At 44.1% G+C, this 22084-nt stretch overlaps 1 protein-coding gene across 2 annotated transcripts in view; it reads right to left on the bottom strand.

Moving 5' to 3' along the window:
- Nucleotides 1-22084, bottom strand: part of BICDL1 (BICD family like cargo adaptor 1) — a 114551-nt gene that overhangs the window by 22589 nt on the left and 69878 nt on the right. For both annotated transcript variants that reach the window (XR_006387398.1, XM_044275418.1), the window contains exons 3-4: nt 12129-12245; nt 1403-1549 (exon numbers count right to left, since the gene is read on the bottom strand). Coding sequence is in view for 1 of the 2 variants with exons in the window: in XM_044275418.1 (XP_044131353.1) it covers nt 1403-1549; nt 12129-12245 (264 nt within the window). In the remaining variant the exon portion in view is untranslated. The remainder of the gene's footprint in view (nt 1-1402; nt 1550-12128; nt 12246-22084) is intronic.

Here is a 22084-nt window from a genome sequence, read left to right as displayed (position 1 = left end):
AAAGGTGTGTGTTATGGGACGAATACGAATGAGCGCTTCCATTATGGAAGCACTCATTAGTACCGGAGGACCAGGAAGCGGTGAAGGCTCTGTACGTACCGCTTCCTGGTCCTCGGCTGTCGGCTGTGAAGGCTGCACACAGCGTGAGGGCGCTCTGTGACCTCACGCTGTGCGCGTTAGATCACAGCACAGCTTACAGCAGGAGGAAGAGGGTTGTGATGTAGGTGAGGAGCGGCGGTGTCCAGGAACAGGACAGGTAAGTGTTTTTTTATTTTATAAAACATGAGGCTGCTGGGGGCATAATGGGGGCTGAGAGGCATAATGGGGGCTGAGAGGCACAATGGGAGCTGAGAGGCATAATGGGGGCTGAGAGGCATAATGGCTGATGATGGGGGCTGAAAGGCATAATGGGGGCTGAGAGGCATAATGGCTGATAATAGGGGCTGAGAGGCATAATGGGAGCTGAGGCATAATGGCTCATAATGGGGCTGAAACGCATAACGGGGGCTTAAAGGCATAATGGCTGATAATCGCGGCTGAGAGGCATAATGGTGATGAGAAGCATAAGGGCTGATTATGGGGCCGGATGAGAGGCATAAGGGCTGATTATGGGGGCTGATGAGAGGCATAGGGGGTGATGAGAGGCATAGGGGCTGATAAGGGGGCTGATGAGAGGCATGGGGCTGTTATCAGAGGTCTGATTGGGGGTCATTTACATTGGGGTCTGAGCTGAGGTCTGATTGGGGGTCTGATTTGAGGTATTATTGGGGTCTTATTAACATTGGGAGTCTGATTGGGGCTGTCAGCTGAGGTCTGATTAACATTGGGGGTCTGATTAGTGGTCTGACCTGAGGTGTAATGAAAAATATTTTTTTTCTTATTGTCCTCCTCTACAACCTAGGTGCTTCTTATGGGCCGGTGCGTCTTATAGGGTGAAAAATACAGCTAAATACCACTGACTACAAAAATGCAAAGAAAAAGAAAAGAACACAAATCAAAATGCAATATGAGTATACATAGGCTAAGAATAAAAAGACGCTAAAAACTGGAAAAAAAAAAAAAGACTGGTAAAAATGCAGTGAATAAGACATCTAAAAGCTTTGTGCGAATCTTAGGGCTCCTGACAACAGATCTGAGCCATATTCCTCACAAAGCCAAGGCTGCTAATGAGACTACTGAAGTTTGTCTTTCAAAAGGCACATAGCTTGTTGGCCACAGTTTTGATATATTTATCAGTCTAAAGTACAAAAATGGAGCAGGCTTCTTCATAGCTTATTTTTTTAGTAAAAGAAATGTTATATCATAGACATTTTAGACATGTCCACGGCTTGGGTGCCATTAATAATTCCATGATTTCCTGATATAGTAAATAGACAGGGGTTGTCCAAGAGCTTGTATCTACCTGGATTTCCTTGGCACAGGTCTGTTGACTCAGGGTTAACTCTCGGTCGTGCAGCTCCTCCACGATTCCCTGAAGTTGATTGTTTTCTTCCATTATAGTGCTCAGCTGCTGCTCCAGCTCCCGCTTTCGATCAGAAAGCATCTTTATCTGGAAATCACAAATTATCGGAGTCTGGTAAACGCGATAGAAACAGGCCAGCGTAATGCTAATCAGAAATGAAAAGAGTAACGTTTCTGGAATTCGTGTGATGCCTACCTAGAAGGGGGAGGTAAAGAATGCGAGCAGAACCAGGGACCAGAAGCAAGCTGCGGTGTGGGAGTGATCAGGAATGTCAGGAGATAGAGTGCCGTGTAAGCCTCACCCCTTGCTTAACTCTTCACCTTGACCTCATACACATTTGGTGGGACTGACTACACTTTAGAGTTTCGGTTCTGTATTCCTACTTTCAATGTAACATCTAGACATAGATATCACATTGTTCATTTTGCATATGCAGAGATTATTCTAACTGGTGGAACTGGTGGTGTGTTCCATGAAAAACTGTTTGCCTTCATTCAGATAGGTTCATTAATCACTAGTCCTTGTGAGAACCACATATTCTGTGCCATAAATAGGACTGGATCTCATCAGAGAAAAGTTGGGCAGGTACTCACTGGATCTGACCCTGCCCTTGTCTCAAGGCATAAAGATCTCTGACAATATATGTATACTGGAGTGTAGCTATAAGAGGTGCAGAGGAAGCAGATGCACCTGGACCCTGGTGCCTGATGGAGGCCAAAACATGATAAACCAGTATAAGGGCTGTTTCACACGAGTGGATGCCGTGCGTGACATCCGCTGCGTGAATGACAGCCAAGACCCGATGCGGACAGCAGAAGCATGGAGCAGTAACATGACTGATAATGCTCCGTGCCTCTCTGTGATCGCTTTACTACGAAATCACAGTGAGATAAAGTTGTCACCGTGATTTCGTAGTAAAGAGATCACAGAGAGGCACGGAGCATTATCAGTCATGTTACTGCTCCGTGCTTCTGCTGTCCGCATCGGGTCTTGCCTGTCATTCACGCAGCGGATGTCACGCACGGCATCCGCTCGTGCGAAACAGCCCTAATAAATGGCAAATTGTAGGTGGAGACTCGGTTACATACTTTGCCCTGAAATGAATGAAACCTTAAAACCATAGCACTTTGATTTCCTATACAGGAAGTTACTGGTCCAAGTACCAGCTACTGTATGTCCACAACAACAACAATCCCCACATGCACATACATTATATCACAATACCTATATAACTTTCTATTGTTAATTCTTCATATTTTTCAAGGTTTCTACTTGGATTTGAATGGAACGTTGCTGGTTTACACCCAGGGGATGAATATCTGTCCTAGTCCTGATATGCATCCACATGGACACCTTCTATTCTAATGTACAGGAACTAGGCTCCCCTACTGAATATGTGATTGTGCTGCAGGAGCAGGCCAGGTCAGGCTGCAATATCTTTGGAAAATCTGCTAATAAAACATGCTGAGTAAAGGAAAAAATTGATATACTTTTCTTTATTAGCAGAGTATTTTAAGGCTGCACTTAAAATTCATCACTGTCCAGGCTTACTTCAATGTTGGATGAGGTTGCAATCTGCTCTTTCTCTGTCTACCAGTAGCAACCTCACTTAATGTAAGAGCTGTACGCTTTAGGCCTCTTTCACACTACCGTATGGCTATTTCAGTGTTTTGCACGGATCCGTTTTTCCGTTTTTTGTTTCCGTTGTGTTTCCGTTCCGTTGTTCTGTTTTTCCGTATGGCATATACAGTATACAGTAATTACATAGAAAAAATTGGGCTGGGCATAACATTTTCAATAGATGCATACGGAGTACATTCCGTTTTTTTTGCGGAACCATTGAAATGAATGGTTCTGTATACGGACCGTATACGGAACGCAAAAAATCCCTGTTTACCTAAGATGATCTTCTCAGGTTAACGCACCAGTGATCCTTTCACCCGATGAACGAGTGTTTTCTCATTGATCAGCGACATGCCCTTTTAGGGGGCTCTGCCACATATGAAGACACCAGAGAAAATCTAAGCGAATTTAATTAATTTTTGTTAGCGAGTCCCAGGATCTAGCCTCTAATCTGCTTTCAACTTTCTCATGTTAAAGGGGTTCTCCAAGAGTATAAAATGTCTCCTCATGTGCAGGACACTCCACATGGAATATTCTTACTCCAGTCCCCGCACCGCCGCTGCTGCTTCTCCCTGCACATGGATGAAAACATTCAGTGTCGGGGGAAGCAGCCAATGGCAGGCAGGGACGGGGACTAGCCTCCCTAGGATCGCCGGTGACACTACAGAGGCTCGTCCCCGTCTGCCATTGTCTGCTCCCCCCCAACACCGGATGTTTTCATCCGTGTGCAGGGAGAAGCAGCAGCGGCGGTGCGGGGACCAGGAGCAGCGGCGGGAGCGGGGACTGGGGTAATTATATACCATGTGGGACTGTTCCTTCCTGATAACTGCCGGCTCCTGAGAGGGGGCGAGAGCTGCATTTACACGCAGCAATCTCCATCACTGTGTGGGGATGATGGCTACTGCTGTCGCTCTTCCTCATACAGATTCATGTAGATCGATGATTACTCAGCACAATCTGCTGCACAGAAATGATGATTTAGGTATCCGCACAAACAATCATTTCACCTGCTGAAGGAGGGTTTTGCTCATTCATCTGGTGATCTGTGGCACCTTTACACAGCTGATTATCAGGAATGAACATTTGTTCTTGATAATCGACCCGACAATTGCCCCAGGTAAACCCCCATTAGTTCACATAAATCAGCACATTTTGAATTATCCTGACATCATTAGGACCTGCCAGTTGGATTATCCAATCCTGTGTATATTATCAGACAATCACAGAAAGTAGATAAAACCTAATAGTGTGCTGTATACAAGCACCCGGTTATGAGACTGTCTGGTTTATTGCACGCCTTATTAAATTTTACCGTACATTGTGTTCTGAGGTGAGTGAAATATATGCAAATTGTTCAAAAAAAATATCACAATGCAACAAGTGACTCGCTGAGCATCTGGTAATTGTGTCTTATGTGGTAAAATCCAGGAAGAGATGAGGTGATTAATCTGCACAGCCATGACCTTTACATATCAAAGAACAGCGCACGGAAAGCTATTTCCTAACCCGACATGAGCAAGTTACAGGCGCCTTTTCTGAAAAACGCTCTATAGCATCACAATATGAAACATAACGTTACTTATACTTAAAATAACAAGTGTGGAATGTACGACTGCCAGGACGACTGCATGCAGACAATGACTGACAGATACACGTGACAGGTAGGTTCATGCACTCCAGACCTGGGAAGGATGAGGTACTTACTTCTAGGATCTGCTGCTCCGCACCAGGCAAAAAAGAGAAAGAAAACCGGGATTGAATGGAAAGAAGAGGAAGGAGGAGTGACAGAGACTGAGGAACACAATCTATTTCAGGGCGGGTCAGGCATACGGCATAGATTTGTTCCCCGCTTACACCGTTGCTCTACATAACATCATACAGAAGGATAGGCTCATGGGCTACTAGCCGGTAAGGATCATCGTACAGGACAAAGGGAGCATCCATACATGAGATGTCAGACTTGCAGGCTCAACTTCCTTCTATCTGAAGTGCTTATTATTCACAATGTGTCATTTCCTAGATTTTACTTCAAAACTCAAAACAGTAATCAGGCTTCTTATAGGTTTTTGGGGGTGTCGAGTCTAATGGTACTAATACTCAAAAATAGGGGTGCGCCGCCAATGAGAGGAGGTGAGGCGATTGCCTCAGGCAGCACCAGGGGGCGAGAGGGAGGCAGCGGAAGGGCCGTGGGCAATGAGCACTTCCATTGTGGAAACGCTCATCTCAACACATTCAACTACATCGCTGTACTCAGGACAGTAATACAGTTGAATGCTGCGACGGGGCACGAGAGCAATGTCTCCGTGGTCCAGCGTTTCCTCTAATAGGCTTTAGTCCTAGTACCTGTAGCCTATCAGAGGCCGGTGTCATCATTATGGTGCTGACTGAGACGGTCTACATAGAGCTCAGGGCACGGACTAGAAGAGGTCTGTGTCGTGAACTTGCTGGAGGGAAGGGTAAGGTTAAGAAATTGGCATGGGGGGCGCAATTTCAGTTTTCGCCTCAGGCAGCAGAAAGGCTAGGTGCATGCCTGCTTAAAGGGTTTTCCACGATTTAATAAAAAATAAATGAGCTTACAGTGGTGTAAGATAACAAATGTAGTAATACTCACCATAACAATTCCATGCTGTCCCATGCTTTTCAGTAGGGATGAACGAATTTCATATTTTGAGTCCTCTCCTGCATAACGTAAACCGGATGGATCTGTTATGCAGGCCATAGACTTCTATTATGACGGAATGAATAACGGAATGCCTCTAAAGGCATTCTGTTATGCATTCCGTCATGGAATTGCGTTTTTGTCTGTGGTAACGGAATCCATAACGCAATTCAGTAAATACCACAACACAAACCCACACACGAACTTCAAAATATGAAATTCGCTCATGCCTTCTTTTCAGGTCTGCCACCGATCTCTTTTCTTTCTGCTCCTGTGATGACGTGTAGATGTGACACGATCACCACTCTAAACAATCCTCCATAGCATCCATAGCTTTCCAAGATGGTGGCTGTGTCCTCTAGGGGACAGGTGCTAAACGAGTGCAGCATACTTGCAGATACAGTAAAGCTATGGATGTCTTGTATCTGCACCTGTGCTAAACGCTTTCAGCGCCTGTGCAGTGGAGGATACACCCATCATCTTAGAAAGCTATGGACGCTGTGGTTTGTTACATAGGTACCCATGGGCACTGGAGGGGCTTCTCTGTTCAGGCTAAGGTGAGCCCTGAAGCGATGTAGTAGTTTCTGACGCCATTACAAACCCCTTTTTTAACCCCCTAGAGGCTTTATCCTACTTTCACACACCTAAGAGTTTGTTACAGTCAGTGCCAGAGTTGCATCTCTGCAAAATCCACAGCTCTAGCCTGTCATGACTTGGCTCCGCTAAAGCCTGGCATAGCACATCAGTGCAGGGGTTCTGCATATGCTGCACAAAATAGCGTTTCAGGAAGGCTAAAACTTTGGAGGCCTCTTTTGTTTGTAAAACAATAAAATCAATAGATACAGTATATTATAAAGACTATTATTATTAGGGTATTCCTAACAGTTTAAAAATATTTTTTGAACTTTTAGGTACACTTTAAGAATTGTAGCTACCAGCAGGAAATGTTATAAAACAAATCTGCTAAATCCTTAATTGCTTAAGCCTTGATACTCCAGTGGTCCCCGCAGACCAGTCTCCGCACAGCATTAAAATGTATAAGCTCCGGCGGGTTGAGCTTCGGCCATTCATTTTTAAACTTAAAACCATTTTAAACAGGGACTGGTGCGCTACTGAAGCCAACTTCGTAACCAAGTTTTAAAATGGTTTTAAAGTTAAATAATCAAATCCCGAAGTTATTCCCCGAAGTCCAGCGAGACTTCGGTAATAACTCATTTCCCTTGCTGGAGCCCATACTTTTAAATGCTGTATGAAGATCTCTGTACAGCATTCAAACGAAGCTTTGAGCGAATCAACTTTGGATCTTAGATCCGAAGGTCAATTCGCTCAACACTAATTACAATGATACCACATACGTATAGTTTTTGGGAGAAAACAATTTTTTTTTTTTTGCATCTCCATAATCTTACCCCCATCACTTTTTTTTATTTTTATGTGTACGGAGCTGTGTGAGGCTACCAGAAAAAAACTGCGAATTGGCCATTTAGATTTTTCTTCTGTATCGCTGTAGTCACATTTGACCATGGCATCTGAGGGGCTAAATGTGTGCAATCGACATTATCATCGATTCCATGCATTAGCCCTGGGTGTCTGCTGTTTAAAACAACAGGCACCCGGTGGCTATGGCGCCCGTTGCCCTAACAATATTTAAATACTCAACCGCCAACGTATATATGTGTATGGCGGTTAGGAACGGGTTAACAGGTTAGTAACGTTTTAGTCTTTTTTTTTTATTTTTTACTGCAGGTAATTTAAAGGGAATCTGTCACCTTAGTCATCATTATCTCAGTAAGGCAATTGCATAGCGGCACTTCCCATCTTAAGAAAACGAACCTTGTCTGAAATGAAAATGAGCCTGCAAAGTACCCAGTGGGGCGTGAATCTCGGCTGAAGGAGCCCAGGACCGCCTCTTGCCAGTTCCTATGCCTGCTTCAAGCAGACCCCAAGCCCACCTCTTTTTAACTTATGAAAGATGCCCCCTGCTTCGTTATGTACGCCCCCTGTGCAGTGACGTCATATTCCAGCAACTAACTTCTGCACAGCAGAGATTTGGAGTTTAATAAAAAGTTTATAGGATTTTTAAAAATGTAAAAAAGCACATATTGAAAGCTCAAAAAAACATTTCCCATTTATCATGTAAGAACAGTAAATATAAAAAAAATAATGAATTGCTGTTTTTGGCCCCCTCACTTCCCTCAAAAAAGGAAATAAAATGATCAAAAAGTTGTATGTACTCCAAAATGGTATCAATCAAAACTAAAGCCTTCCCCACAAAAAAAGCACTCACAGAGCTGCGTGGATAGAAAAATCTAAATGTTATGGGTCTCAGAATATAGCGACACAAAGGGATTTTTTTTCTTTTAAAAGTTTTATTTTTATATTTTGTAAAAGTAGAAAAATATAACAAAAATGACAACATTTTGGTATTACCGTAACTATCCTGCCAAATAAAGTTATCACTGTTTGCCCTGTCTCCGAGCACTAGTTATTAGCTAGTTTATATCTTGAGCTGCTTTCCATTAGTAGCCTTGGCAATTAAAGGATTCCTCTATTAGCTGAACATGGCTACCAAAGTAAAGGCTCATGCACACTTGCTCAGTGCACGGACCTGAAACCCCACGGAAGCGCTTCCGATCTGTGCCTGCGCACCGCAAAAAGATAGGTGAAGCACTATCTTCGGTCGTACCTGGTGGATGCAGACCCATTCAAGCCAAGCATCCATGATACAGTGTACACATGTCCAGTGCCCATATATTGCAGGTCATTTACAGTCCGCAATACAGACACTGAGCAAGTGGGCATGAGCCCTAATGCCTCTTTTACATTGTGTCTGTATTGTATGCGTCAGGACAGCTCCCACTGCATACCGTGAACGGACTTACAGGCAGTGATGGCCAGTTCGCATTGTTCGCCCGCGAACATATGCAGGCTGCCATCTGCTCTCACAAGTCCGGCGAGATGCAGGTAAGCCCTTACCTGTGCCTGTGCCGCAAGCCGGTCTGAAAACAAATGCGGTCACCGGGAGCAGGCAGTTCCGAGAACTGCCCGATGAAGGCCCCCGGTGGCTGTTCTCAGAACTGCCTGCTCCCGCTGACCGCACTTGTTTTCAGACTGGCTCGCGCACAGGTAAGGGCTTACCTGTGCCTCGCCGGGACTTGTGAAAAAAGATTGCAGCCCGCATATGTTCGCGGGCGAACAATGCGAACTGGCCATCACGGCTTACAGGTCCCAATTGTACCAGCGGATGTCTAAAGAGTGGTCTGGCCTCTGTCGGGCGGGTATCCACCAGAGTTTGTAATTTTTACAGCATGGAATAGCGTAGCAGACTGCACTATTCCATACAGAGCCATGGAATAAAAAATGCGTACTACACACTGTTAAACATATTAGTCAGAAGGGACAGAAACCTCAAGCACAGTGTGACGGGTGCCTACTGTAAGTGACATGGAGTACTCTGCAGATACCTTTAATAGATTACGTATACAGTACATACATGAAACTTGCAGGGCTGCTGGTGAATAGGGACCCATAATCTTAGGGCCAAAGGTTATTTTTTTAATCAAAAACATGGAAGCAAAGTTCATTGAAAACCTTCTTGTATTACCTGACATCTGAAAGATGACTGCTGTCAATCAGATATCTAGGTTAGAGATGGAGACACATCAGACTATAGTGCAGTGATGAAAAATGGCACAGTACTTATATATAAAATGTGACAGTCTCCCCTAAAAATAGCAGAGCATTCAACTAGAGCTTCACAAGATTATACAAAATCACTATAGTAACCTAAAGATGCCTGCTAACGATGGATCTTATCACTTAGAATCCGATGAGCCGGATCGAGCTGTGTGTTATGTGCAACAAGTGCATAACACAAAAAAAGAAAGAAAGTGTATTTTATTAAAGGGCATCTGTCAGCAGATTTGTACCTATAACACTGGCTGACCTGTTACATGTGCACTTGGCAGCTGAAGACATGTGTGTTGGTCCCATGTTCATATGTGCCCGCATTGCTGAGAATAATGAAGTTTTAATAAATGCAAATGAGCCTCTAGGAGCAACGAGGGCGTTGCCGTTACTTCTAGAGGCTCAGCTCTCTCTGCAACTGCCTCGCCCTCTGCACTTTGATTAACAGGGCCAGGCAGTGTAAATGTCATCACACCTGTTCCTGCGTTTTAGTATCCGGCAGAGGCGCAGTACAGGAGAGAGGCTCTCGTCTGTACTGTGAGCCTCTTTTCTGTACTGCACCTGCTCTGGATATAGAAGTGCACGGTGCAGTGTGCCCAATCACAGTGAAGAGGGTGCAGCAGTTGCAGAGAGAGCTGAGCCTCTAGGTGTATTGGCTCATTTGCATATCTTAAAACTTCATCTTTCTCAGCAATGTTGGCACATATGAACATGAGACCAACACAGATGTCTTTTCAAAATTACGAATCTGAACTCAGCTTCTTGACTCATTAATGAAGCCGAGTTCAGCTTGGCATTTTGATACGGCAATTTATGCGAACAAATGAACTGACATGTAATAGAGGCGAGACAAAGTATGTCTCATGATATTTGCTGAAACTTCAGAAAGACCTCCGCGGAGGCCATACATTTTACAGTAGGATGGAGCCCATACTCTTAAAGGGGTTGTCCGGGTTCAGAGCTGAACCCGGATATCCCCATTTTCACCCAGGCAGACCCCTGACAAGATCATCGGAGCAGTTCATTTAGTGGAGTTTCGGTGACGAACCGGGCTCTCCTTCGGGCAGCCTGGCTGAGGCTTCTGCCCAGCAGTGAGCTCAGTGACATCGCCGGCACTGATGGGCGGAGTTTAGTGCTGGCCTAGCCTGTAAAACAGCTAGGGCAGCGCTAAAGCCCGCCTATCAGAGCCGGTGACGTCACTAACCACACTGCTAGGCAAAAGCCTCCGCCCGGCAGTGTGTTATAGTAAATAAAAGAGCCCTTGCCCTGTGCAATCCATGCTCCGATGCTCACAGGGGCTGCCTGGGTAAAATTATTGGCATGTCCGGGTTCAGCTCTGAAACCGGACAACCCCTTTAAGGTATTTTTCAAAAGAATTGCGTTCGGATATAGCCATCCAAACCTGATTCACTTAACCCTATCACTACACTGTATGGAATAAACAATCGTTACTGTAATTGTTCATCCTCATATGTTTACACAGGGTGACGCACGATATTTGGTGCCGCGTGAACAATGTGATCCCCTAACAAACGAGCATATGCTTGTTTGCCAAGTAATCGGCAGCATTTTTACATGGGCCATTTATCACGAATAAGTGTTCATTTGAACATTTGTTCTAGATAATAACCCCCGTACTTGACCTGTTTAAAAGGGCCCTATTACCATCCCTCTTGTCAACAGGATGTGTCCCTAAATAACTTTGCCCTGTTATCACAGATTAGCCAGAGGTGACAAAGTCAGACAGCTACACGCCTCATTGACAAGATGGATAGTAACAACCAGTCCTCAGCTTATTTATACAGAATTATTGGAAGAGATTTATCAAAGCTGGTGCAAAGGAAAATTGGCTTTGTTGTCCATAGCAACCAATCAGATTGATCCTTTTATTTTTTCAAGGGAGCTCTAAAAAATGAAAGGTGGAATCTGATTAGTTGCTATGGGCTATTGCTATTTGTCTTGATAAATTTCCCCCCAGTGCTGTTTGTTGTGGCATTTTTCTGGTCAATGGTGCTTATTTAATAGAATTATTTTTTTTTGGGGGGGGGGGGGGGGGGGGGGGTTTTCAACATACAGCATACTTTAGGTATAGAGCTGTTTTCGGGATTTTTCTTTCTAACAAATTTGTCTAATGAACTTAAAAATGCCTAGTGAAAAAAGACATTTTGGGTCCTTGGTCTCCATATTACATCATGCACATGACCGTGTGCCCTTGCAGCGGACCGTAAATTGCAGTCCACAATGCATGGGCACCAACCATGTGCCCACCGTCTGAAGACGTGGACCCATTCAGTGGAATGGGGTCTGCGATTCCCACCACGCTTTCACCAAGCTTTTCCAATGGAAAATGGAAGTATGATTCTTTATGCCGTTTGCATCATGGCTTCGCTTTTAGCAGTACAAATATAAATTATGTAGGGTGGCTGTCCTATATAGATTTAAATGTGCTACTATTGGTTAATAAGCATGGATATTCTAAAAAGTGCTGGTCACTAACTCATTTTAACGGTCCATTGAACAAGTAAGATAAACATGCCAGTGCTCTATCGAGAAACCAACAAACGCAATCAATTCCCAGTTAAGCTTTAACTCAATGACTCCTCGGCATTGAGTATCTAAGTAACCAGTCATGTTTCTGTGAAGCCTAACTCATGCCTAGCCCAAGCGATTGCGTCTTAAGTGATATTATAAGCTCACCTCTGATAGCAGGCTTTCTAACCGTGAAATATGTTGGCTTGTAAACACACTTTTCTCACGGAATTCCTCTTGAAGGACAGTGACCTGTAGTGACAGCTGCTTCTCCATTTCTGTAGCCTAAACAGATAAGAGCAATATTAAGCATAAACGTATATAATAATTCTGAATCCAATTCATAAAAATAAATAATAATCAATTTTATATAAAGCACATTATAATGGACACTATGCCCTCTACATCAATTTTTACCTCAGGATTTGTAAATATCCACTCATATAACAGCACTGCACTGGCATTTTAACATTCAGAACTTCAATGGAAGAGGCAAACAAATGTAACGGAAAACCACAGAGAACATAAAAATGCTGCGTAGCAATAATATCAATATGCTCATTGATACAAATACCACGCCAACACTACTGCATAAGATCTTTGTCTTTGTATAAGCTCCTTCGCTAATCAGTATACCGATATACAAGTTAACACGTGGAAATACATCAGTATGCTATCTTATACCACTACACTGCCAGTATACAGTGGTGCTTGAAAGTTTCTGCATGAAACTAGATCGGATCTTCACACGAGTCCTAAAAGTAGGTAGGTACACAGAACCAAATCAAACAAATGAGTCAAAATGAGTCAAAAATATTAGACTGTCATTTATTTATTGACGAAAATGATCCAATATCATTTGTGAGAGACAAAAGTATGTGAACCTTTAGGATCAGCAAATAATTTGAAGGTGAAATTAGAGCCAGATGTTTTCAATAAATGGGATGACAATGAGGTGTGAGTGGGCGACCTGAAAAACAGGGATTTATCAAAGTCTGTTCTTCATAACACATATTTGTGGAAGTGTATCACGGCACAAATAGAGGAGATTTCTGAGGACCTCAGAAGAAGAGTTGTTGATGCTCATCAGGCTGGAAAAGGTCACAAAACTATGTCTAAAGAGTTTGTAATCCATCAATAAACAGTCAGATAGATTGTGCACAAGTGGAAGAAATTCAAGACCATTTATTACCCTCCCCAGGAGTGGTTGACCATCAAAGATCACGCCAATAGTAAGGTGTGTAATAGTCCACAAGGTCAAAAAGGAACCCAAGGTAACCTTTAAGCAACTAAAGGCCTTTCTCACATTAGCTAATGTTAAATGGGTCATGCGGGATCCTTAAAAATTTAATTTAATAGTTTAAACCTCTTTTAGTCTTCTACAGAGCATAACAGTGTTCCTGTCACTACACAGCCAGTAAACCTACACAGAACCTGATATATGGACTGTTCACATCTCATTTTTAATGTACGTTCAGCGTATACATTATAGAGGTTTTCTGTGATTTTTATACTGATGACCTATCCTCGGGATAGGTCATCAGTATCTGTTCATTGGGGGTTTGACACCCGGGACCCCCGCCGATCAGTTGGTTAAGAAGACACTGGCGCTCCTGTGAGTGTCGTGGCCTTCTCCGTGGTTACCGAGCACAGTGCTGTACATTGTATAGCAGCTGTTCTTGGTATAAAAGTAAATGGAGCTGAGAGCGATACCAAGCACAACCACTATACAATGTGCGGCGCTGTGCTTGGTAATCATGGAGAAGGCAGCAACAAGTGATTGGCTACAGCAGTCACGTGGTACCCATTAACAGGATGTTGATGCCAGAGCATTGCGAAGAAGGCCGGGGAGCAAATGAGCCAGAACCCAGCAGTGGGGACCAGGTAAGTATGAACCCCACTATAGGTCAGACACTCTCTGAGGTTTTTATAAGATTATATATATATATACAGTCATGGCTGTAAATGTTGGCACCCCTGAAATTTTTCAAGGAAATGAAGTATTTCTCACAGAAAAGTATTGCAGTAACACATGTTGTTTTGCTATACACATGTTTATTCCCTTTGTGTGTATCGGAACAAAACCAAAAAAGGAAGGAAAAAAGCAAATTGGACATAATGTCCCACCAAACTCCAAAAATGGGATGGACAAAATTATTGCCACCCTTTCAAAATTGTGAATAAATAAGATTGTTTCAAGCATGTGATGTTCCTTTAAACTCACCTAGGGCAAGTAACAGGCGTGGGCAATATAAAAATCACATATGAAAGCAGATAAAAAGGAGAGAAGTTCACTTAGTCTCTGCATTGTGTGTATCACACTAAGCATGGACAACAGAAAGAGGAGAAGAGAAATGTCTGAGGACTTGAGAACCAAATTGTGGAAAAATATAAACAATCTCAAGGTTACAAGTCCATCTCCACAGATCTAGATTTGCCTTTGTCCACAGTGCGCAATATTATCAAGAAGTTTGCAACCCATGGCACTGTAGCTAATCTCCCTGGGTGTGGACGGAAGAGAAAAATTGATGAAAGGTGTCAACGCAGGATAGTCCGGATGGTGGATAAGCAGCCCCAAACAAGTTCCAAAGGTATTCAAGCTGTCCTGCAGACTCAGGGAGCATCAGTGTCAGAGCGAACTATCCGTCGACATTTAAATGAAATGAAACGTTATGGCAGGAGACCCAGGAGGACCCCACTGCTCACAGAGACATAAAAAAGCAAGACTACATTTTGCAAAAATGAACTTGAGTAAGCCAAAATCCTTCTGGGAAAACGCCTTGTGGACAGATGAGACCAAGATAGAGCTTTTTGGTAAAGCGCATCATTCTACTGTTTACCGAAGACGGAATGAGGCCTACAAAGAAAAGAACACAGGGTGTGCAACCAAATATTAAGTAAAGGGTGCCAATAATTGTCCAGCCCATTTTTGGAGTTTGGTGTGACATTATGTCCAATTAGCTTTTTTTTTTTCTCCCTTTTCTGGTTTTGTTCCAATACACACAAAGGGAATAAACATGTGTATAGCAAAACATGTGTTACTGCAATACTTTTCTGTGAGAAATAATTAATTTTCTTGAAAAATTTCAGGCCATGACTGTATATATACCGTTTATATAAGTATTTAGGGCCAGCTTTAGTGAATATATGAGGGAGGCAGTGAGGGCAGTGCAGTGAGTGAGGAACCTTTTCACTATTCAGTACTACACTGAACAGTGAAGATGAGCCGCTCAATGCCAAATGTCAAATACAGGGTTCGTTTTTACAGTAAATATTGCAAAATCAATAAATAAAGTATATTGAAAAAAATTGTATTATTAATTGCCCTACACATTTAACAAAAAGAAATGACAGTTACACATTTAGGGCTCATGCACACGACAGTATGGCTTTTTCAGTCTCTTGCGGTCCGTTTTTAACGGATCCGTTGTTCCGTTTTTTGTTTCCATTGTGTTTCCGTTTCCTTTACGTTTTTCCGTATGCCCTATACAGTATACAGTAATTACATAGAAAAAATTGGGCTGGGCATAACATTTTCAATAGATGGTTCAGCAAAAACGGAACGGATACGGAAGACATACGGATGCATTTCCGTATGTGTTCCGTTTTTTTTGCAGACCCATTGACTCGAATGGAGCCAAGCACCGTGATTTGTGGAAAAGAATAGGACATGTTCTATCTTTTCACGGTACGGAAATACTGAAACAGAATGCACACGGAGACACTTCAGTTTTTTTTGCTGAACCATTGAAATAAATGGTTCAGTGTATGTACCGCATACTGAACAAAAAAAAACGGCCAGTATACTGAACGCAAAATACTGTCGTGTGCATGAGCCCTTAGGGTCCATTCACACTTCCACAACTGTTTTGCTGTCCGCAAATTGTGAATCCGCAAAACACGGACACCGGCCATGTGCGTTTCGCATTTAGCGGACCACACATGACTGGTGTTCTGTTATATTTCCCTACCTCGTGAGATTTCCCTACCGTCGTCACTTCCGGCCACACCGGACATGACGTGAGGAGGTGTGCCAGAGGTGTGGCACGCCGCGCAGACACACAAAGACAGGGTAGGGAAATTTCACAGCAGAGTTAGCTGGACACCGGGCGACACTGCGCATGCGCCGGAGCCTCACCAGCGGTTAGAGTGGGGAAAAATTACGGGCCACTGCGTAGGCGCGGTGATCGGATGGATGTTCTCAGCTGGACACCGGCCGACACTGCGCATGCGCTGGGAGCCTCACCAGCGGTTATGGTAGGGAAAAAGCACTGGCCCGTAATTTTTCTCTTCCCTAACAACTGGTGAGGCTCCCGGCGCATGCGCAGTGTCGGCCGGTGTCCAGCTAACTGTTGTGAAATTTCCCTACCCTGTCGTTGTGCGCCTGCGCGGCGCGCCACACCTCCGACACACCTCCTCACGTCATGTCCGGTGCGGCCGGAAGTGACGAGGGTAGGGAAATTTCACGAGGTAGGGAAATATAACGGAACACCGGCACTATGATAGAAATGCCTTTTCTTGTCCATGGCTGTGGACAAGAATAGGACATGTTAAAAAAAATGTGCGGGGCCACAGAACAGAAGTACGGATGCGGACAGCACAGGGTTTGCTGTCTGCATTTTTTGCGGCCCTATTGAAAATGAATGGGTCTGCACCTGTTCCGCAAAATTGCGGACCCATTTTGTGGACATGTGAATGGAGCCTAAAGAGAACCTGTCACTCAAAAATGCATTGTAATATGACAGCACCATGTTATAGAGCAGATTGATATATATTTTTATGGGAAAAGATTCAGTAAAACCTGTAATTTATACATTTACCGTATTTTCCGCCCTATAAGACGCACCGGCCTGTAAGACGCCCCTAGGTTTTAGAGGAGGACAATAAGAAAAAATTATTTTTCATTAGACCTCAGATCAGATCTCAGCTAATCAGACCTGAGCTCAGACCCCAATGTTAATGACCCCCAATCAGACCTCAGACCCCAATCAGACCTCATATCAGCCTCCAGCAGCCCCCACTGCCTCTCATATCAGCCCCCAGCAGCCCCCATTGCCTCTCATTTTGGCCCCCAGCAGCCCCCATTGTCTCAGTTCAGCCCCTATTGCCTCATGTTTAATAAAATAAATAAACCACAAACCTCTCCTGCTTCTGGATGCGGCCGCTCCTCACCGCCCGCGCTCTGTCTTCCCCCTGCTGTCGACTGTGCTGTTAACCGGCGCGCACAGCATGAGGTCACAGAGCACCCTCACGCTGTGCGCAGCCACTGCATAGCCGACAGCCGATGACCAGGAAGCGGTGAGTACAGAGCCTTGACCACTTCCTGGTCCTCCGGTACTAATGAGCATTTTTATAATGAAAGCGCTCATTAGTATTCACCCCATAAGACGCAGGGGTATTCCCCCCCCCCCCCCCCCACACACTTTGGGGGGGGGGGGGGGGTAAATGCATCTTATGGGGCAAAAAATACGGTATATCTCTGCTTTTTCCACTTCCTGTGAACAGCTATCGGTAGAGGAGGGAGGTGACTGGCAGGTATCTCTGTATACACACTTAAGGCTGTATTACACAAGCCGATTCTGCTGACGATTGTCGGGAAGGAAGCATTCGCTAGTGGAGGAGAACTATTACATGCAGCGATGTCCACCACAGCATGGGGATAAGCAATCGTTATGCCATCGCTAGTCCCCAGGCTGTCTAGTTGGCATTTATCATGTATAGAAAGTTAATACAAGACACTTACTAATGTATTGTGATGGTCAATATTGCCTCCTTTTCTGGCCTGATTCCTTTTCCCATCACATTATACAAGGTTCATTTCTATGGTTACGACCATCCTGCAATCCAGGAGTGGTGGTCATGCCTGCACATAAAAGGAAAAAGCACCATTCTTTATAAGCTCCCATGGTCCTGGCCACCAGAGAGGCTGACGCTTTTTCCTATAGTGTGCAAGCACGGCCACCGCTGATGGATTGTGTGGTAGTCGTAACCATGGAAACAAGCAGTGTATAATGTGATGGAAACATGAATTCAGCCAGCAAAGAAAGCAATATGGACAATTACAATACATTAGGGTACTTTCACACTTGCGGCAGAGGATTCCGGCAGGCAGATCCGGCAATCCGGACGCAAACGGATGCATTTGTCAGACGGATCCGGATCCGTTTGACAAATGCATTGCAATACCGGATTCGTCTTTCCGGCTGTCATCCGGAAAAACGGATCTGGCATTTATCTTTTTCACATTTTTAAAGGTCTGCGCATGCGGAACACTTGGATTGCATTTCAATGTAAATTACCGTAATGCCGGATCTGGCATTCCGGCAAGTGCTCAGGATTTTTGGCCGGAGAGAAAACTGCAGCATGCTCTGGTATTTTCTCCGGCCAAAAAACGTAAGAGGGACTGAACTGATGCATCCTGAACGGATTGCTCTCCATTCAGAATGCATTAGGATAAAACTGATCAGTTTTTTTCCGGTATTGAGCCCCTGTGACGGAACTCAATACCGGAAAACAAAAACACTAGTGTGAAAGTACCCTAAGTAAGTGGTTTGTATTAACTTTCTCTACGTGATAAATGCCACTTGCTGAAGTGACACAACTCCTTTAAGGGTTTTACTGAATCTTTTCCTACAAAAATATATATCAATCTGCTAATCTCATCTGTCTCGCTAACATACTACGAGCAGATTGCATGGTGACAGGTCCTCTCTAAGTATGTGGAGCACAGGTGACAATGGGCTATAAATTTGACTTCTAAAGCAGCCAAACGGAATAGTAGAATGGACCTTATAGTAAATGACTGGAATACAGAGAAGCTGTAGTACTAACCATAGAAGGGAACATATAACTATATTACTATAACTATCAGTCATTCACTGTACATAACTTATAGGCCAGACATTGACAGAATCTTCTCATCCCATTAAGTCACCAATAACATTCTAGAAGATATGTACGGTAAAAAAAATATATAGATGGATGATATAGCAAGTCCTTGCCACTGTCTGAAGAGCTTGTAATCTTTCCATGTACACATCTGGATTCACATGTGGGCAGCACGGTGGCTTAGTGGTTAGCACTGGTGCCTTGCAGTGCTGGGGTCTTAAGTCTGAATTTGGTAAAGAACAACATCAGCATGCAGTTCGTACAGTATGTTCTCCCCATGTTTGCGTCCAGGTACTCCAGTTTCCTCCCACACTCCAAAGACATACCGAGAATTTAGATTGCGAGCTTCACTCAGTACAGCAAGTGATGATAATGTCTGTAAAGCGCTGCTGAATATGTTGGCGCTATATAAACAAGTAAAGTAAAATAAATGCTTGCTATGGATTGAAATTTATTTTCTTGTGTTGTTTTTTTTCTCTTTGTATAATGCAGGTGAAATTCAGACTAAATATTTGTGCTGTAGATAGGATGCAGTTCATTTATGATCATCCAAGTGACCGCAGCTTAAAGGGTTATGCCCATCCTGCACATTAGTGGCGTATAGCTAGGATATGCCACCAATAGGTGTAAGTCTGTTCTTTATTCACTTTTATGCGCGTTCCAAAAATAGCCGAGCACAGAAGTGAATGGAGAACGCACACCATGCCTGCACGGCCACCGCTCCATTAACCGCTATGAGGCTGCCAGAAATAACAGAGCTATCCTTCACTTTGTGTGGGCCCTTTCTGGAGATAGGCGAGCGTCCCACGGGAATAGTATCTATCTGACACTGGTGGCCCATCCTAGCTATATCCCACCAATCCAATTAGGGGAGTAGGTTCAGCACTTGATAAAATAATAAATTCTTATAAAAAAATCAGGACACATAACCGTACAAGTTAAAATCAACCTAGCTATGCGTTTCGAGTATCAACGACCTTATCCAACGCGAAGACTATGTTGATTTTAACTTGTATGTTCCCCTGATATGCAAATGAGGGATTTCCCATTTTATCAAGTGCTGAACCTACTCTTCTAATTGGAATATGTTTCTTGGGAACCGTCCCTGTGTTCATGCACCACTCTGCTATTAGGGGAGCTGACACTTTTCTCTGGGATGCCACCAATGTCTGGGATGGGAAAGGGAACCTGTCACCTGGATTTTAGGTAAAGAGCTGAGGACATGGGCTGCTAGATCACCGCTAGCATATCCGCAATATCCAGTCCCCATAGCTCTGTGTGCTTTTATTGTGTAAAAAAAAGATTTTATAGATGTGTAAATTAACCTTAGGGTCCATTCACACGTCCGTTGTTTGTTTCCTGATCTGTTCCGTTTTTTGCTGAACAGATCTGGACCAGATCTGGACCCATTCATTTTCAATGGGTCCTGAAAAAAAACGGACAGCACAATGTCAGATTTTTTTTCAGGACCCATTGAAAATGAATGGGTCCAGATCTGGTCCAGATCTGTTCAGCAAAAAACGGAACAGATCAGGAAAGAAACAACGGACGTGTGAATGGACCCTTAGATGAGTCCTGTCTCCTCCATGCTTGAGAGATGAGTCCAGCGTTCTCTGACTCTGAGCCCAGCCACGCCCACTGTGAAGGAGTCCAGCACCGCCCCGCATCCTCCGAATCTCCTCCTTGCTCCCCGACGTCACAAAGCTAGAGAGCCGTAATCTCGCAATGCGTGAGCTAGCGCAGTTCGTTCCCTGACACTGATGGTAAGGAACACTATGCCGACATTTCGCATTCGCTAGCGTGCGCATCGCGAGATTACGGCGCTCTAGCTTTGTGACGTCGGGGAGCAAGGAAGAGATTCGGAGGATGCGGGGCGGTGCTGGGCTCCTTCACAGTGGGCGTGGCTGGGCTCTGGAAACGTTAGTAGCTTCATTTACATATATATATATATATATATATATATATATAAAAGTTTTTTTCACACAATAAAAGCACAGAGAGCTATGGGGAATGGATATTGCGGATGTGCTAGCGGCGATCTAGCAGCCCATGTCCTCAGCTCTATACCCAAAATCCAGATGACAGGTTTCCTTTAAAGGGGTTCTGCAGTTTGTTTTAACTACTGATCTATCCTCTGGATAGATCATCAGCATCTGATCGGCGGGGGTCCGACACCAAGGATCCCCGCCGATCAGCTGTTTGATGTCACGACTATTATCAACTGGCCTGGGCGGGGCTAAGCTCCATTCAAGTGAACAGAGCTTAGCCGCGCCCAGGCCAGTGATACTAGTCGTGACGTCACTGGGCCAGCGGTAAACAGTGAGAAGGCCGCAGCGCTGCTGGAGCCGCCGCCGGTCAGATGCTGATGATCTATCCAGAGGAAAGATCATCAGTTAAAACAAACTGTAGAACCCCTTTAAGTTCTCAACGTAATTTTTTATACAAATATTGAAGGATATTTAAAAAGGTATTATTGAATTGCTCACTGATCGGAGCTGCAATACTCCTTAACACAATGCGATCTGACATAATCAAATACAAGAAGGTCACTACGGTAGAAAAACAAGCAAGATCGGATAACTAAGCATGTTCCACTCTTATTAAACTCTGAGGAAAAACACATATGAACCATTGCTATACTCACTATATGACTAGATGTGGGACGAGACGTTAATCAAATTATTTGTACCCGTCCACCACGGCAAGGTGACCTCTTTTAGATGGAAACCTATGCTAAATGCTACTCTTTATGATAAAATGTACCACATTATGGAATTTGAAATCCCACATATAATTTTTTCCTTTTACTATAGGACAAATGGCCATCCACCTCAATGAACTGAAATGTTGCCATTATCTGAATCTATACAGCATGAAAATATTAGGATGAGCAAGAAAACATTGAAGGTGTTGTGTCACTTCAGAAAATAGCATGTATTATGTAGAGAAAGTTAATACAAACCACTTACTAATTCTCCACCGCTAAATCTTCGGACGGCGTACATCTGACGACTTCCGGACGGGCGTGCGATGCTTGCGGCCGTTAGTATTTTCTTCACCTCCTGTCCTCGATGCGTGTCTGAGGACAGGAGGCAGGGGCATACGGTCTTTCCTCTGCCAACTGCTCCGGAGTTCTAAAGCTTTGGGCGGCCGGCGCTCCTGCAGCGTCCCGGTGGTGTGTCATCTGACGACTTCTGGTTGGGCGCGCGGCGTTTGCCGCCACTAGTATTTTCTTC

This window comes from Bufo gargarizans, chromosome 1 (genome assembly GCF_014858855.1).
Source record: "Bufo gargarizans isolate SCDJY-AF-19 chromosome 1, ASM1485885v1, whole genome shotgun sequence".
In the NCBI taxonomy this organism is placed as follows: Eukaryota; Metazoa; Chordata; class Amphibia; order Anura; family Bufonidae; genus Bufo; species Bufo gargarizans.
This window is presented reverse-complemented; position numbering and strand designations above follow the sequence as displayed.